Source organism: Rhinatrema bivittatum, chromosome 8, assembly GCF_901001135.1.
Source record: "Rhinatrema bivittatum chromosome 8, aRhiBiv1.1, whole genome shotgun sequence".
In the NCBI taxonomy this organism is placed as follows: domain Eukaryota; kingdom Metazoa; phylum Chordata; class Amphibia; order Gymnophiona; family Rhinatrematidae; genus Rhinatrema; species Rhinatrema bivittatum.
Window position 1 is genome coordinate 99,289,275 of NC_042622.1, and position 18,233 is coordinate 99,307,507.

General features: G+C 45.8%; 1 protein-coding gene across 1 annotated transcript in view; it reads right to left on the bottom strand.

Annotated features, from left to right (window-relative positions):
- C5 (complement C5) overlaps positions 1-18,233 on the bottom strand; it is a 128,095-nt gene that overhangs the window by 61,518 nt on the left and 48,344 nt on the right. The window contains exons 18-22 of the mRNA XM_029613368.1: positions 16,847-16,937; positions 9,650-9,732; positions 8,916-9,055; positions 4,209-4,436; positions 2,203-2,263 (exon numbers count right to left, since the gene is read on the bottom strand). Coding sequence (XP_029469228.1) covers positions 2,203-2,263; positions 4,209-4,436; positions 8,916-9,055; positions 9,650-9,732; positions 16,847-16,937 — 603 coding nt within the window. The remainder of the gene's footprint in view (positions 1-2,202; positions 2,264-4,208; positions 4,437-8,915; positions 9,056-9,649; positions 9,733-16,846; positions 16,938-18,233) is intronic.

The following is an 18,233-nucleotide window of genomic DNA, read 5'->3' on the forward strand; positions in this document are numbered from 1 at the left end:
AAACGGATTTAAATAATTTTAGAAATCCATCAATATCCTGCAGGATTGGATCCTTATGTTCCCACAGCATTGAAGCCCAAGACAAGGCCCTTCCAACAAGATAAGATAGAATATAAGTAGTCTTGCCTTAGGCTGTGGGGAAGTGTGCAAGCTGCAATGTGAAATGCATGCAGCATTGGTTTAGGAAACCTCTAGTTTTCTGAATCTCTCCAGAGAAACGAACTGGAGCAGCCAGAGGTACCGTAGTCTTTATAGTTACTTCAGGAACTGACCTTCATTACTGGAAGTAGCGCCTTGCTTCTTCTGTGCTTGTAGCTGATGAAACGCTGAAGTAAGTTTCTCCAATGCGTCTTGTAGTTCAGCAGTGCATAGGGCCAGGCCTGGAATGGCCAGCAAGGCATTGAGCTGTGCCGGATCCATGGAGTTAGCAATCTGTGGCAGCTGACCATACCCACAGGGGGAAGTCCCATGAGGGGCCACAGGTCAGGCTCAGCTTGGGACACACAAACACAGAAATTGATCTTTTATTAGACAATGTGGTCAGGCCACCAGAGGTGGCAGTAATGAGCAGCAGAAGTAGCCCGGCTGGGCTAGTATACCTCAGGCACTGGAACAGCAACTCCTCCGGTAGCAGCGCTGTAGTGGAAAGAACTGAGAATAATGAGTACAGTGGAATATGCACAAAGCCCCAGTATGGAGAACCCCAGGATAGGGAGAGCAGGCCCTCGAGGAGCGAGTACCTGATCCCTGAGAGCTGAGAGGCTTGAAGGTAATGTAATCACACAGTGGTTCCACATAGGAAATGGCACTTAGGGCTGGAACGGAGGCAGGCCCTTGAGAGCAAGTACCTGGTTCCAGGGAACAGCTCTGAGGTGAAGATGGTAGTACTCACTGGTGTAGAAGATAGCGAATCCTTCCAGGCAGAAGAGAAGGTAGGAGCAGGCAGCGATTCAGGGAACATGGGCCCTCGAGGAGCAAGTACCGGTTTCCTGATAGTGACCTGAAAAGCAAGTGAGGCCCCCGAGGAGCGGGTACCCCGTTAGCGATAAGAGTCCAATGGAAATTGGAGAGGCAGAGTAGCTGGGTACGGAGAGCGAGTCCCATCTGTAAGAATTCCCTTGCTAACTCAAAAGCTAGCAAACAACGTAGGCTTTAAATATCTGGGCAGCGTGATGTCATCACAGGGGGACATCCCTGAGGTTCGCGCCAAGTAGGAAATAAGAGTGAGGGCCGTGCAGTACGCGCGCCCTAAGGTACCAGCGGAGCATGGCGGGAGGCAGCGCCCAAGCCCGTCCGGGGACGCCGAAGAGGACGGTAGGCAGACGCCGCGGCAGCCAGGTGTCCATCCATAGTGAGAGGAGGTGCAAAGAAAGAAAGGTATGTGGAGTTGCAACAAATCCTCCCAGTTCCCTCAGCCCATAACTTTGGAGTCATCTTTAACTCCTCTTCAACTTCTCTACTCATATCCGAAACACTTTCTCTATAACATCACCAAAAATCTGGCTCTTCCTTTTTGAATACACTACTAGAACCTTTATCTACTCTCTCATCACCTCCCACTTAGACTATTGCAACCTACTCCTCACAGTTCTCCCAGGGAGCTATCTCTGTCCACTAGAATCTATTCAAATTTCAGTTGCATGACTTCTCTTTCACCAAAGTCGCTACACCCATATAACCCCTCTACTTAAGCCTGTAGATTGGCTCCCTATCCATTTCTGCATATAGTTCAAGATCCTCTTACTCACCTTCAAGAGTTTTCACTCTGCAACTCCTCACTACCTCTCTTCTCTTATCTCTCTCTACACCTCTCCTTGTACACTCTGCTCATCAGACAAGTCACTCCTATCTATGCCCTTCTTCTCTACCGCCAATTCCTGATTCCATGCTTTCCTCCTGGCTGAACCATACCCTTGTAATAGATTTCCTGAGCTGGTGCATCATGCCCCCTCTCTTGCCTTATTTAAATCTCATCTATAAACTCACTTTTTTTTATGTTGCTTTTAAATCTTAACCTCTGATTGTCCCACTTACAGTCATTTCAAGTTTTAACAATTCTCTTACTAATGAAATTCCCAAAGTCTATTTTACCCTATATGTTTATCTTGATTACATTGTAAGCTCTACCAAGCAGAGCTTGTATGCTGTTTATGTCAAGCAGATCTATAGAAGTGTAATAGTAGTAATAGTCACAGTCCATACCATAAACTCCTTGTGGGTCAAGTGTGAAACCAACATGATGTTCTCTTTTAATCCCCTCTGGCTAGAATCAAAAGGAGACCAGAATTCAGTGCAAGATTTGCAAAAGTTTTCAATGTGTATATTTACTTTTACTATTTCTTATCACACAAAGATTTGCAGTTATAGTTCCTAGTAAGTCAAAAAGCAAGTAGTTACATTATAAATTATTGAAGAAGTCACATCTTTTACCACCCCCCCTCCCAAAAAAATAGGGTTTTTTTCTTGCCCCAGCCTACCTCAGATACATGTCCCAGTTAATGAAGTAGATAAATCTACAGGTACATTATGTGGGAAGTTTTTAAAACTATGCGTTTTGATGCAAAGTCCATGGGAAAGTATACATTTCACTGCAGCTAACTGCACAGTCAGCAGTTTAAGGAGAGACTTCTGAATAGTGAGCTGTGGCAATAGAAGGATTGCTTGCTTCCGCTGCTGGTTCGTGGACTCCTCCCCTCTTCAGTTATCAGCCATTGTTTCACCGCCACTGCTTCTCCTCCCAATGTACTAAAAATGTTAGTGGCTTCTATGTGATGCCATGCACACACATGTGCAGACATGCTGCAATGCTCAACCGGAGCCCCTAATATTTTTATAATATAGAGAGATAAACTCAATGTTTCATGATAAAATTGTGAACAGAGAGGCAGTTTTGGAATGCTGCTTCCATTGAAAGTCCTCGGGCTAAATACCTTGGGTATTTAGTCCAAGGACTATTGCGAATAATAGAGGAGGTCACTTCAGTCGTGATTTTATTCTCTTCTGACATGCACTGGAAAGAATTGTGTTATGACCGTCGGTCGCAGATGGCTGCGCCCGCGTGCGCTTACCTCCTGCACAACTCTCCTGCCCTCCCCGGGGCTGTTCGTGGCTCATGCCAGCTTTCACTGCCGCATTCCCCGGGACTCCTTATGGCAGCCCGGACGCTGCCACCATCTTCCTCGACTTTGGGCCTTCCTAGGCGCTCACGCGCCACGGGCCCTCCTTTCTAGCCTCCTCGGTGGGAACCTCGGGGGCGTCTCTGGCTGACGACCAGGGTATTTAAACTCCACCTTCGCCCTCAGCTAGCCAACTTGGCAACAAGTTCCATACATCTTCGACTATTGCTTCCTGTTCCTGAGACTACGCTTTGTGCCTTGACTGTGAACCCTGTCTGGTATCTCTGGGGCACATCTACTATTCGTGAGTTCTACTAGGGGACTCCCCTGCTCCTCGGGGTTGTGCCCACATCTTGAACAAGATTGGCCACACCTCCCACTCCTTGGGACCGCATCTTCATACTACAGTGATTGCCAGAGCTTCCCCGCTCCTTGGGGTAGCGCTCTCCAGCTTCCCTGGGACTTGTGCACTTCCCGCTCCTTGAGGTTGCGCCTACAAACGACATTGGGACTGCCTCCATTTCCCTGCTCCTCGGGGCAGTGCTACGTCATCACTAGAGGCTCAGCTTGGGCTTCCCTGTCCTGTGAGCTGGCCTATGGCGTTTCATCATCATCCTACACTGTGCAGCTCCTCTCTTTGGGGTTGCCCTCTGGAGTACCTCCTGTTTGGTCAAGCCTCACGTCCCCCGCTCTGTGGTCTGTCTGGCATCACTTCACTCAGGGTCCCTGCCCAGACATCGCCTCCAGTCTACTCTCTCGGGAGTCCCCGTCTGGTGCCGCGGGATCTCTCTATTGCCTCACCCAGAGCTCTCCGCTGTCTCTGACCTCGCCTCCCGATGGTGCAGACCTGTGGGGGTCCTTCCCACAGGTAGTGTCAACTTGCAACTCGGGCTAAGGGTCCACATACCCACAAATCATAACAAATTAGGATCTCCTGACTAGATCAAAAGATTAATAACAGCATAATTGACTATGAAAGAGTATCAGTGTATCGCCAGTAGACATGAATTATAATTATAATGTATCTTCATACCATGTGCTCTCTCATAGGATCATTTTCTTTAGACTAATGTAAGGAAAACCTATACTTACCACAACCTGTAGTGTTTTAATCAGAATTTCGCTTCCATATTCGGACTTCAGTGTAAAGTTGACAGTATGAAGGCCTAACTCCAAGGGCAGTATAGTGAACATGACGAGACAGTCAGAGGATCCTTCGATGAACTTGGGTGTACAAGAAGAACTCTGTATTCCTTTTAGCTTAGTCGCTGAGCCCTTGAATAAGCATATCCCCTCTCCAACGGATAGTGTAACACAGAACTGAAAAAAGGGAAAGGTTTAGAGATACATTTAAGTTTAAGAGGAATAAAAGGGCCAGCACATCTTTTGCCCCAGGTTTTTCTTGCCTGGAATTTCAGGAAGGGGCAAAAAATCTGTGTAAATCCAACTGTTGGACTTTTGCTCAATTTTCAAATTTAGTACTTTAAGACAGGAGATCTGTGCACATTTTTTTCTGTTAATTTTTATCTCCCTCTTGAAGTTACATTTATTTATTTAGCCATTTTATATAACCGTCATTCCATATATAGATCGCAACAGTTTTCAAAGTGACATTCATAGTTATAGATTCAGCAAACAAACAAGGAATGGTTACAAAGTTGGTATTCATGGGTAGGTATTAATATCCATCTAGTAAGAATTTCTAGTACATATGGAATTAAACTAGTACAAAAGGCAATGAATATAGATATTTACAAACAAAATACTAGTTTTCTCATCTTAGTCTGTTGGTTGTTTTGCGAATCTTGCATACTCTTGTTTGATTTATTCTTCATGATGCAATTATTATTTTTTTATCCTTCTAGTTTTTATGGTTCTGTCTAATTTGATGTTTTTAAGTTAAATTATATGTGTTTTGAAAAGCCATGTTTTTAATTCATTTTTTAATTTATTTCTATCTGGTAAAATATGCAATATCTCAGGCAGAGCATTCTAGAGCTTTGGATCTGCTATGGAGAAAATTCAATCTCTTATTTGCGTCAGATGTGTGCTCTATATTGTGGGGATAGTCAGAAGACCTTTATTTTGAGATCTTAGTGTTCTCTGAGGATTGTAAGGTTGTAGTGACATTCCTAACAAGCTGGTGTTGTTGGAATCAATGATGCTGAATATTATCATTAGCACTGGTAACTAATGCAGTGTCATCAATGAGGGTGTAATGTGATCATATTTCCTAGATTTATTTATTTATTTATTATTTTTGTTATACCGAGTTTCATGACAGGCATCACATCAACCCGGTTTACAAATAACCATGTGTGTAAAGTATAGCGTAACGTAATAAATATTCCCAATAAAACTGTGAACTTTAAATACAGTGAAACAATAGATCTTAATAGTAGTCTTGCTGCAGCATTCTGTAATAGTTTCAGTGGTTTTAATTGACTTGCTGGAAGACCTAGAAGTATAGAGTTACAGTAGTCAAGATTTGAGAAGATTAGAGTTTGCAGTAATGTATGGAAGTCCTGAAAAGTTAATAATGGTTTCAGCTGCTGTAGTATATGCAGTTTTGCATAACCTGTCTTAATCAATTTCCTGATGTGCATTTTCATTGTGAGGTTCTTATCTAGCTGTACACCTAAATCCTGTACTTGATTTGAGAGATTAATTTGAGAATTACCTAGGTCTAGGGCTGTTGGTTTAATTATGAGTTTCTAGCACCTCTAGGCCTGCTGCTGGGATCCTCTTGCTCCCAGGGGATCACTCTACCTCCAGATTTGCTGCTGTGGTCCCCTTGCTCCTGGGGGCTACTCAACCTACTGCTGGGGTCCCGTTGCTCACCTCTCTTAGTAGGAAGGTTTTCCATGGGTTGGGTTTACAGCTCCACTAGGCTCATAACTAGTCATTCACTATCACCCAGCCTGGATATGTCACCTTCTCTCAGCTAAAAGGCCAAGACACAGGCAGGACCATGGGAAGAAAATATGTATACACCCTTCCATCCTACCTGGCTTTTTTTTCCAGTTGTCTGGGAATTATTAGGGTGAGAATTCATTTTTTCTCACAAATCCCTCTCTCATTCAGAATTCTCCAATGTAGGACTTTTTCAGTCATAGTTCTGTAATTTAGGCTTTTGCCATCCTTTGATTTATAGTGATATTTCACTGCAAAATACCAACAGTAGTGCAGGGGGCTGTGACATGCAAATCCCTTACCTGAGTCTATGATTCATCCATTCAATATAGCAAACAACAATTGTGCACTTCCTCTGAAAAGTGTCAACTAACAAATTACCATAATCAGAGGAGTATTAAACAAGTTATATACCATTCTTTGTCTGTTTATTAGCAATACACATTTAACAGATCAATGTTTTGCAGAAACTATCAACATCAAATATAATTATTGTATAACCTGTTTTTATTTGCAATTAACATTCATTTTACCCCATATAGAATCCATTTTTGAACCCCATAAATAATATCACATAATACACCATGTAATCAGTGCCCACCATTCATACTATATTCCACACATACTCATCCACACATTATAGAAACACAGAAACATAGAAATGACGGCAGAAGAAGACCAAACGGCCCATCCAGTCTGCCCAGCAAGCTTTCACAGTTATTTTTCTCATACTTATCTGTTACTTTGACCACTGAGGTCAGGGCCCTTATTGGTAACTTTTTTGGTTCTAATTTCCTTCCACCCCTGCCATTAATGTAGAGAGCAGTGCTGGAGCTGCATAAAAGTGAAGTATCAAGCCTAATTGGTTAGGGGTAGTAACCGCCGCAATAAACAAGCTACTCCCACGCTTGTTTTCCCAGCCTGCGCAATTTAGTCCTTGTTGGTAGTTGTCTGAAAGTAAATCCTCTTATCTTCATCCCCCCCTGCCGTTGAAGCAGTGAGCTGCGCTATGTATGTATTCAAAGTGAAGTATCAGGCTTAATAGGTTTGGGGTAGTAATCGCCGCAACAGGCAAGCTATTCCCACACTTATTTGTTTACCTATGCAATTCAGTCCTTGTTAGTAGTTGTCTGAATGTACATCCTCTTATCTTCATTCCCCTCTGCCGTTGAAGCAGTAAGCTGCACTATATATGTATTCAAAGTGAAGTATCAGGCTTAATTGGTTTGGGGTAGTAACCGCCGCAACAAGCAAGCTACTCATTCATATCATGTTGTAGTGCCTGGCTACTGCAGCCCCCGGCCAGGTCCTCCTACCTACCTTGTTCGTCTGCCTGGCGCGGCGGCCCTCCCTCCGCGGGCGGCCGAATGCACATGGCTGCGCGACCTAGGTAGCATCCTCCCAAGCAGCTGATGCGCGCGCGTGGGAGGCCCCGCCTCTTAAAGGGGCCGCGGGGGGAGAATCAGCTCGGCCCCGGAAGATGACGCCTGTAGGAGGGGTATTTAAACCCCACAGCTGCTAACTACATTGCCTTGGTGTGTTGCAGTGGTCAAAAAAGTAAACAGAATGTTTGCCAGGGACTAAGTCACAAACTGGTGTTTCACCACATGGGGTAAGTGCTGTGGTTCATGAGACTCTCCCGCAAGCTGCGAATCCTAACACACTCTCTCTCACACACACATTAACAAACATGCTCTCTCTATCACATACACTCAGACATGCATACACATGTTCTCTCTCACTTTCACACACTTACTATACATACTCTCTCTCTCTCTCTCATACATATACACACTCACACACACACACACAAGCTCTAACTCACACACACACATACACATGCTCTCTCATACACACCCTCATACTCCTTCGCTCACTTATTTTTCTCCCTCTTGAAGCAGCAGCAGTCTCCTTCTTCAGCCCCCACAGCCAATGGGACAACTTCGGGCCATGAGGACTGACCTAGCTCTGGCCTTGGGGGTCATTCATGCAGGACAGGGTACACTGCTGCTACTCCTCCTAAGGTCCCACTGGCCACTCTGCCAATTCCAGTGGGGCCCCACTAGTCATGCTGCTGATTCCAGGGAGGCCGCACTACTATTGATGGCACTGGCAGCGTTATGGCACCATTCAGTAGTGGCAACTATGGCCAAGGCTATATTGGCCATAGGCACGCTATGGCTCTTAGCGGGACAGCATTTCTCGTGCTCCATGGGTATAGCCATAGTGTGCAGACAAAATAGCTGTGAACCACAAAACCCTGTCTGTCTAACATTCCCCGACCCCCCATCTGTTAAAGAAACTACCCAGAGCAGAAGCATATCAGCGGAAACTTTCCCTTGAACTTCACCTTTCCTTACGTTTTTCTTTTTTAAATAACTTTAAAACTCAGAGAGAAAAGGGAGAGAAAGATACTGAGTTCTTCCCTTAAGAAAGTTTCAAGGACTGGCTACAACTACTTAAATCATCTGGGCCCAGACCTAAAGCCCCAAAAAGCCTCGGGAGAAGAAGACAGGCCTAAAGTAGGAGGGAACAAAGGAGAGAGAGAGGGAACCAGTACTACTGGTTGTCAGTTAACACTCACAAAATGGGATCATGCCAGAAGAAGGGTCAGCAACTCCCTGCTTGTCCCTACTTGACCAGGAACAGAGAGGCTGAAGACCAAATCCATCCTGAGGTCAATTTATCCAACAAAACTTCCAGCTATAGGACTGCACTTCTAACATCAGCTGGAGACAGAGAATACTGGAGAGCTGCAGGCAACGGGGGAAACATCAAAACAATTGTCTCTGCCTAGACTGGTCTGATGGGACGATAGGGAAGACATTTTAAAGCGAATCTTAAGGCTGTATTTTAGAGAAGATAAATAAGTATAGAGTGAGTTACCTTAATTTTTACATCCCTGTAGTTGTAAAGAGAACCCCGCAACTCAATTTGTTCTCCGCGTACTACAGAGTAGGGTATATGCATGTCCAAGAATACATCTTTAAACACCTGCACTTTAACGGGATTAGCAACGCACAGACCTGGGAGACAAAAAGCACAACCCACTGTAACAAATGTCAGTGAATAAGCACAGCATTCACAGTACCCAGCACACTAGCCTGGGAGAGCCTGATTCCTAAAACTAAGAAGGGTCAGGCCTGGATAAGAGACAACCAGGGAGGACCAGGTATTGTGGGCTGCAGAAGGCAATGCTTTAAACTGGTGTTTCTGTCCATAATCAAGCATCAGCTTTCATTTTCCCTGTATATTTAGGATATCTTTCATTATGGCTATAATTACTACTTCAGCAATATCTTTTGCATGCACTGTATTGCTGCCTGCAGCACTGTAAATCAATTACAAAGTATGTCTAGAATATATAAGATACTAAGTTCTCCCTTTTTCCCTTAATAAATAAACATTTTATCTCAGATGGAAACAAGGATTCAATCTCTTTCTGAAGGTCATTATCATTAGTGTACTTATGAACGGCAATTGCTGACTCTGCCCTGGGGACCAGTCTGAGGATCATTTCAGTGGCAAAGAATAAGGCAAGACAAGAAGATGAGAGCCAAGGCCCAGTCACCTCAGACTGGATTGTGTCTTAGTACTGTACATCACCAAACACCGCCTACCTTCAGCAGAAAGGCCAATGCCTTCGATTTCCCAAGTCGTCAAGGAATCAGGTAGAGTGAAAGAAAGGGCCTTCAGACCTGAACTAAGAAGGGTATCACATGATTAGTGCACTCAGTGTGAAATCATAAAAAATGTTGCTCATTTATTATAAAAGGTAAGATGCTAGCCGAAGAGGTTAAGAACGAGGAGGTAAAAGCCTTTTTCTAATGAGAATCAGTTCACTTGAGAATGACACATGACTAAGAGCTCATCGGACCTGTTGCTAGGTACTTTAAAGACCTGGGACTCCAGCCCATAAGCCCTTCCACCTCCTCTCACCCCCCACTCCCCTGCAAGATTTTGAACTTCGCTTTGGGCATTAGAGCAATAAGGCATGTAATACGTTTTAAAAATAAATAAATACAATCACTATCAGATTACCCCACCCCAGGAACAAGCCTAAAAAACATATAATTGTACATCTCACTTTTAAATATTTAAAATTAATATTCAACATACAAATTCTGTGTCACTGCAGTAAGAGCAACACAAGCTTTATGTGGTGATTCTGCCCTCTTGGGCAGCCTCTTACCTTCTCTCTGCCTGCCCTGGGCCTGGAGGCCACAGTCCCTGGTCTTCCTTGCGGCTGGAGCCGCTTCTTAGTCTGCCTTCTGCGGCTTGAGAGCTGCCGACAATGCTGGGCCTATTCCTTGGCCACGCCCTGCTCTTCAGCGTTAGTGTTATGATTCTGCACTTACCTCCACAGTGCAGGAGATGCCGACCTTCGCGGCAGGAGCCGTGGACTTTAATCTTCAGCGCGGCATGGAGCTGCGCTTATTGGGATCCTCTTGCGGCAGGGAGTGCCGCCGACGCCCTCTTCAGCCTCGCGGCCTGGAGGCCGCTTTCCCTGGGCTTTCCTGCCAGCTGGAACCGTCCTCGGTGCCTCCAGCAGCGGCAGGAGCTGCTGCTGACATAGGGACCTGTGCAGAGGCCTGGCTTTTCCCTGTACTGCTCCTGCAGCATGACTGCTGGCCATGGTTCTGCATACTTCCTGCTTCCTGTCTCCTAGGGCACGGGCTGCGCCTCCTTCATGGATTTAAAGGGCCAGCCTCCTGGCCCCACCTGGACTCCTCCTAGGGTGTTTCCTGATCTTCAGCCCTATTTAAGGGCCCAGCTTCCAGTCCTTATTTGCCTTTGCAAGGAGTTAGTTCGTCTCAAGGACTTCTCGTCTTCACTCCTGCTGGTATTTCCTGTTCTTCATGGAATCCCTCATCGTTCTTCATGTTCCTGGTCTCTTCCTGATGTTTCGTGGTTTTCCTGATGTCTCGTGGTCTTCCTGTGATGTTCCAGCTCCTCGAGTCCTCCAGATGTCCATCCCGAGGATAAATCCATTTCATCAAGTTCCTGTTTTCGGACATTGGAGCCTCGGTCAGTTGGGTTCCTTCCTGATGCCTCATCTCTGCTTCTGCTTCCTGGACTCTTGGTTCCTCATGGCTACCTTCTCTGGCGTGTTACGTCATGTCTCGTCACCTCGTGGCATGGGCCTGCCTCCTTGTCTCGCAGCACTAGTCTCCAGAGGGTCATCTTCACTTGAAGCCAAGTCTCGTCTTGGCCTATGTTTCATGCCTTAAGCCAAGTTTCGCCTTGGCCCCCTTCCCTTTGCTCGATGCCAAGTCTCGTCTTGGTCCTTTATCCTGGAATTCATCTCGGCCCTCGGATGTTAAGAACATAAGAACATAAGAACATGCCATACTGGGTCAGACCAAGGGTCCATCAAGCCCAGCATCCTGTTTCCAACAGTGGCCAATCCAGGCCATAAGAACCTGGCAAGTACCCAAAAACTAAGTTCTGTTGGCTGCACCGTCCATGCCTAAGACTCTGACTGAACCTGTGCCATTCCAGCGTGGTCCACGACCAGCCACAGGTGGCTGTGTAGGGCGCGCCTTGGTACAGACTTCTACTGAATCTTCGCCATGTTCTGGCTTCAACTACCACATATTCGTCTCGAGTCTGCCTCGCACTCAAGCATGGTCCGCTGTGGGCTGTGTAGGGCCTGCTGCGTCGCAGCCTCAAACCAGTACTTGTTCCTAACCTTGACCCTGAGTCTTCATGCTCAAGCTTCTCGTCTGAGTCTTCACATCTCAAGCCTCTCATCTGATTCTTCACATCCCAAGTCTCCTGTCTCAGTCTTCATGTTCCAGAGCCTTCGTCTGCCCTCGTCTCCTATCCGGCCTGCTGCCATTGCCGTTCCCAGCGGTGGTCCGAATAGGCTTGGAGTAGTCTGAGGACCACTCAGAGACCAACCAAGGGTGCTTGGTCTCACTGAGATATGCAGGTCGGCAGGGGCCTGGGCTTGGTCTCGACCCAGACACGGATTTGTCTCACCAGCCTTGGAGTTTCCCCAGAGCTCCTCTCTGGGTTCACCGAGGTCCAAGGGCACACATCTCCTATTCTCGTGCAGCAGCTGCTCATGGCATCTCTTGCTCCATCTAGCCAAAGCCTGTGTGCGCATAACAGATGGCTAAGGCCTCTCAAGGCCCCCCTTCTGTAACAGTTAGCAGGACCATGGCCTCTGGCCATGGTCCTGCATAAGTTCCTGCTTCCTATTCCTAAGGTGCGGGCCGCACCTCTTCACAAGATTTAAAAGGCTGTGACCGGATATGCCCCAGGCCCTACCTGATGACTGTTTCCTGTCTCAGCCCTATAAAAGGGCTTCTTCAACACTCCTGCCTTGCCTTGCTTTGGAGTTACTTGCTCCTGGAAGTCTCATCTTCCAACGCTCCATCAGGTCTTCGTTCTTCGTTGGAGCTCCTTGTCTCGTCTGCTTCCTGTGTTTATGGCTTCCTGATATTCCAAGTCTTCATGTCCTGAGGTTCCTAGTCCAGACTTCCTGATGTTTCCGAGGTTCCACCCTCCTTCGCTCATTTCGAGTCCTCCTAACCTTCCAGCTCCTCTGATTCTCCAGATGACATCTTACCTCGTCATTGGAGTCTCGTCTCAGCTGGATTCCCTTCCTGTACTTCCGAGTCCTCTTGATCCTCCAGCTCCTGTGGTTCTCCAGATGAAATCTTGCCTCGTCACTGGAGTCTCGTCTTAGCTGGATTCCCTTCCTGCGCTAGTCCCGTTCTCTGTGTGGTCCGTGACCAGTCTTCCAGGTTGTGTAGGGCACTCTACAGGGACCACACTCTGTGAGGTCCGTGACCAGCCCATTGGGTCCGTCCATGTCGGTGGGCTGTATAGGATGCCCTGAGAGACAGTGCCAATGTCTGAACCTTCCCAGCTTCTCGTCTCGTCCAAGAGTCTTCCAAGTTCCTCATTTTGTCAAGAGTCTTCCAAGATCCTCATCCACTTCCAGAGTCTTCTCGTCCATGTCTTGAGTCTTCTGTGTCACAAGGCCTCCATCTGCCCTCATCCCCAGTCCAGCCTGCTGCTTCTTGCCGATACCTAGTGGCAGGTCCGAAAGGGCTGGGAATGGTTGGAGGACTGTTCAATAACCAACATAATGTTGTTGGCTTCCAGAAGCATGCAGGTCCGGCAGAGGGTCAGACTTTGTCTTCGCCCATGCTGGGACATGCCTTGCCAACCCTCGGTGCTGTCTTGGATTCATCTGGATTCGTGCCGAGGCCCATGGGCACACAATCCCCTCAAGTTGGGATCGCTCTCCTAATGTTCCCTAACATAACACTTTATCTGGTATTAGGCACATTGTGAAGCAATACAAAGCCTTGCAAAAATAACATTGACTTGGATCCTATAGAACATCACTAATTGCCAGACTCAAACACTAACAATTCTACCCATGAAAAAGCAGCACTGCAAATATTACACCAGAACCTAGAACACCAATATACTTCCTACTGGTAAAACAAGCTGGACAACACAGAAATTACAGACTAGCAGAAAACAGCCAGATTTTCACCAAATACAGAATACCTGATTACAAATTAGAAACATGCAAACAAAAATTGAAATGGAAACCCTGAGAAGCCAAACCATATATGCAGTGCAACACTGAAGAAAGAGAAACAGATATTCATTTCTTCCTATCCTGGGCAAAATACAAGAGGTGCACATTCCCAAGCTGATGGATTACAGTCACTAAAGTGAAAATAAAATGTTTATTTTTCTACCTTTGTTGTCTAGGCATTTTGTTTTTCTAATCACATTGATCCCAGTCTGTTTTCCACCTTCATCTTGACTATCTTCTCCTAACTTTCAGGGTTTCCTTTACATTTTCTGTTTCTTTCTCCTTCTGTCTTCTTCTCTGTTTCCTCTTCCTGTCTCTAACATTGATCTTTCCCTTTCAGCTCTTTTCTGCTTCTATCACTCTAAGCTAGATTTCACTCCCTCTGCCCCTCTGCCCCTCTCTCATTCTCCAGTCCTCAATCTCCTCACATACTTACTGTCTTTTCTTCTCCCATCCCAGCTCATCACCCACGCTCTCACCCTCCCACAGCCGTCCCATTCCCCCCTTTTCTCACTCCTTCCTCATCCTGCTTTCCCCCTCTGTCTGTCACCCACTCCCTATTCCATTTCAACACCTCTGAACTTACTCCCTTCTCAGCCTTCAACTACTGTGTGCTTCTCAACCCATTAGCTCCAGCTTCTTTTTTCACTTCATCCTCTCCTCTGCCTCCAGCCCCTTTCTTCCATCCCTTATCCCTTACCTAGCCTCCCATAATTTATTTTATTTATTTATTTAGAAACTTTTATATACCGTCATTCTAACTTATAAACATAACAGTTTACATTGTTAAAAAATGTTTAAGAACAAATAAAATAATCATAAGACAGGTTAAATCATAGATATCAAATGGCTTAAACAATATACAAAATATTAATCTAAGCTGGTAAAAGAATAAATAATATCAAAATGATACAATAAAACTAATAAAAGAAAATACTAGTAAGACTAAAATTAGAAGGTAAAAGTTATATTAAAAAAAAACAGTGAAATAAAACTAAAAGACAGAAGGATAGAAAAGATAAAATTAAATGCCTTCAGAGCCTCTTAATGTTGTGAACACGGAGGAGAATGTGGACCCCTTGCCTGAGGAGGAGTTGGCGCTTCCTGCGGGGGTAAACCCCACAGGTCCCTACCATCAGGAGGCAAGGCTGAGCTGGTGCAGGGGCCGGCTGGTCTTAGGTGGGCCCCTGTGAGGATGGTGGAATCACAGCTGGAGGAAGCGTCGACGTTCACCCAGGGTCAGATGCCAGAGAGTCGCCGATGGCAAGTCCGAAGTTAGAAGTCATCGAAGCCAGTCAGAAGCCAGAAGATCTGTCCAAAAGAGTTGGAGCAGGAACAGGACTCAAAAGGCAGGAACAGGACTCGGAAGGCAGGAACAGGAATCACAGAACCAAAGAAGCGCAGATGACCTTACCGAAGTAAAGAAGACTCGTTGCCAAGTCGAAGAACATGAAGATGAGGGTCCAACATACTCCCTGATTCCTGACGTCATCTCCGGGGCAGTTCCAATCTGGATGACGCTAGCCCTTTAAGAAGTTGAAGGAGGCGCGGCCGAGTGCCTAAAGAGGGCCTGACCTGGAAAGGGCTGTCGGCGGCGTTTCTCTGCAGCCCTGTGCTGCAAAGAGGAGGTTGGTGGACGTCTCCCCCGCCGCGGGAAGGGGTGAGGGTCCGGCGGTGGGGGCCGTGGAAGCTGCTGGGACTTGGAGCACGTGGCGGGTGTGCCTCCCCGCAGCCACGCGGGTCCCGAGGTCAGGAGAGGAGGTGAAGGGGGCTGGCCGCCAGTAGCTGCGGCTGGCGCACATAACACTTAATATGCACATATTAGCTGCTTAGAAATATTATCCACTCACCGTAAACTCTTTGCATGCCTTCTCAAATAGCCAAGTTTTTAATTGTTTTCAAAAAATTAATAAATCTCCTTGCATTCTCAACTCAGAAGGGATGGTATTCCATAATTTTGGGCCTACAATGGATATGGCTCTTTCTCTTACTTCACTGAGGTGTGCTGTACATATAGAGGGCACTACGAGCAGTCCTTGATTCGCTGATTTCAAACTTCTTTGGGATGTATAAAGATGAATTATGGCATTAAGCCACTCTATTTTTTCATTATTTAGAGACTTTCACTTTCACCTCCTCTTCTATCTCATTTTTATCCTTCATAGGCTCATCCCTTCCCTCCATCTCTTAATCCCCATCCCTTTGGACTGCCTGTCACTCCCCAGCCCTCCAGATCCTTTACACCATATCTCAAACTCTCCCCACCCTTTAGCATCCCCTTCTCATGCTTCCATCTCACCTCCACATCTTCATCTCATACCTCCTAGCCCCACCCAATTGCTGAGTTCCTGCTCAGTCTCCAAATTCCCATTTCCCCACCCAATCTGAGTGCCTCCTCTCCCCATAATCCCCATGTCCCCATTCTCCCACCCAATCTCTGAGTGCCTGCTCTTTCTATAATCCCCAAATCCCTATTCAATCTCTGAGTGCCAGCTTTTCCTTTCCATACCCAAATTTCCCACCCAATCTGAGAATCCCAATTTGCTGCACCCAGTATGGGATGCTCCTTTCTCTTCTTCCCCTAACCACCAATCTCAAATCCTGCTTTTTTCTGTCTCCCTCCCGGCTCACCCACACCCATTTCCCTCTCCTTCTAGAAGTCCCCCACTCCTGCATATCCCATCCTTTGCTGCCCGCTCCAGGAGTTAGAAGCTTGATCCTGCCTTGCCTCCCCCCCCCCCCCCCCCCCCCCTACTCACTTCCCCCATCAATGTCAGAGTTGGTGCTGTAAAACCTGAGCTTCTTCTTGCAATGCTGACTCCTCCTCACTTCCTGTTAGTGACCCCCGCAGTTCATTCAGCAATACTGTTTGAACCACAAAGGGCTCTGTAGACAGCAGCTGCATGAACAGCTCAGGAAGTGAAGAGGAGCCAGCACTGCAGGAAGAAGCTTCAGTTTTTACACACTAGGCCTACACTAGGCCTACACAGAGATGAAGGTAAGTGAGGTGGAGAAAGGCAGGGACAGGAGGGACCGCTGAGACTCGGGGACACTTCAAAGTAGACTCGGGGCATGGGTCCCATGTGCCCACAGCTAATGACATTCTTGGCTCAAATAAAGGTGGCCAAGCTAGATCTGTCTCAAAGCTACTTGGTATCCTGTGCATGAGGTGACTGTGGTTTATCTCTCAGTCCATGAGAAAGGACATGCTGTGAAAGGGCCAAGATAAGGATAAAAATCTACTTAATACCTAACAGTAATTTCATGAACTTCCCACATCCAGCTTTCTGGGAAGTAGCTTCGAACTTCTGGCTCGTCAACTTCTAAAATAGTCCTTAGTTCTGAAAAGAAAATAAATTATATTTGCATGGTATTGAACTACTACTAGTTAACAGTTCTAAAGCACTACTCAACGTATGCAGTGTTGTACAAAAATATATTTGAGACAGTCCCTTCTCAGTAAAGCTTACAATCTAATCAAGACAAACATAAAGGACAAAAGAGACTTTGAGAAGTTCATTTATTAAGAAAATGGTTAAAAATGATTGAAGCTGTAATAATCAGGGGTTAAAATTAAAAGCAGCTTCTAAAAGGTGGATTTTTAGATGAGATTTAATTAAGGCAAGTGAGGAAGGATGACAAACCAACTCAGAAAGTCTATTCCAAGCATATGGTGCAGCCAGGTGGAAAGCACAGAGTCAGGAACTGGTGGTAGACGAGAAAGGCATAGATAGGATTGACTTGCTTGATAAGCAGAATGCATGGAGAGGCGTGTGAAAAAGATAAGAGAGGAGAGGCAGTGAGAAACTGCAGCATGAAGACTCTAGTAGGTGAGTAAAAGGAGCTTGAAGTTTATAGGGGAATGGATAGGGAGCCAACTTTAACAAAAGACAATTCAAACAGCTGAATTTTGGATGGATTGTAGTGGAGAAAGATGGCTCACTGGGAGACCTGAGAGAAGCAACTTGCAATAGTCTAAGCAAGAGGTGATAAAAGCATGAATAAGGGTTCTGGAAGCATGTTCAGAAAGGAAGGGATGGATTGTGGTGAACTTACAGAGAAAGAAATGGCACATTTTAGTAGTGTTTTGGATGAGTAGAGAAGGAGAGAAAGGAGTTGACGATGATGCCAAGATTATGGGCTGGGAGGGGACTGGGAGGATTACAGTGTTAACAACAGAAATAGAGAAAAGAGAAAGAGGAGAATTACGCTTGGGGGCAAAGATAAGGAGATCTGTCTTGGCCATGTTGAGTGTAAGATGGTGGTGGAACATCCAGTCAGCAATGTGAAACAAGCAGGCTGAGATATGGGACTGGATTCCTGAGGAAATTTCGGTTGTAGAGAGGTAAATCTGGGAATCATCAGCATAAAGATGGTATTGAAAGTCATGAGAGAACATCAGAGACCAAGGGTATTGTAGGGCTGAAATTTCTGTTTCTGGCTCATAATGTTAATCCACTTACATAAGTAGAACTAAAATCAAATGAGATTTTTTATTCAGCTAACTTAATATACAGTATATATTACAAACTTTGGAGAGCTATGCTCCCTTCATTAGATTAGTGCAGAATTAGTTAAGGCTGACGCTGCCCAAATAGAAGGGATGTAAAATTATATTATTTTTATCTCATTTTGTT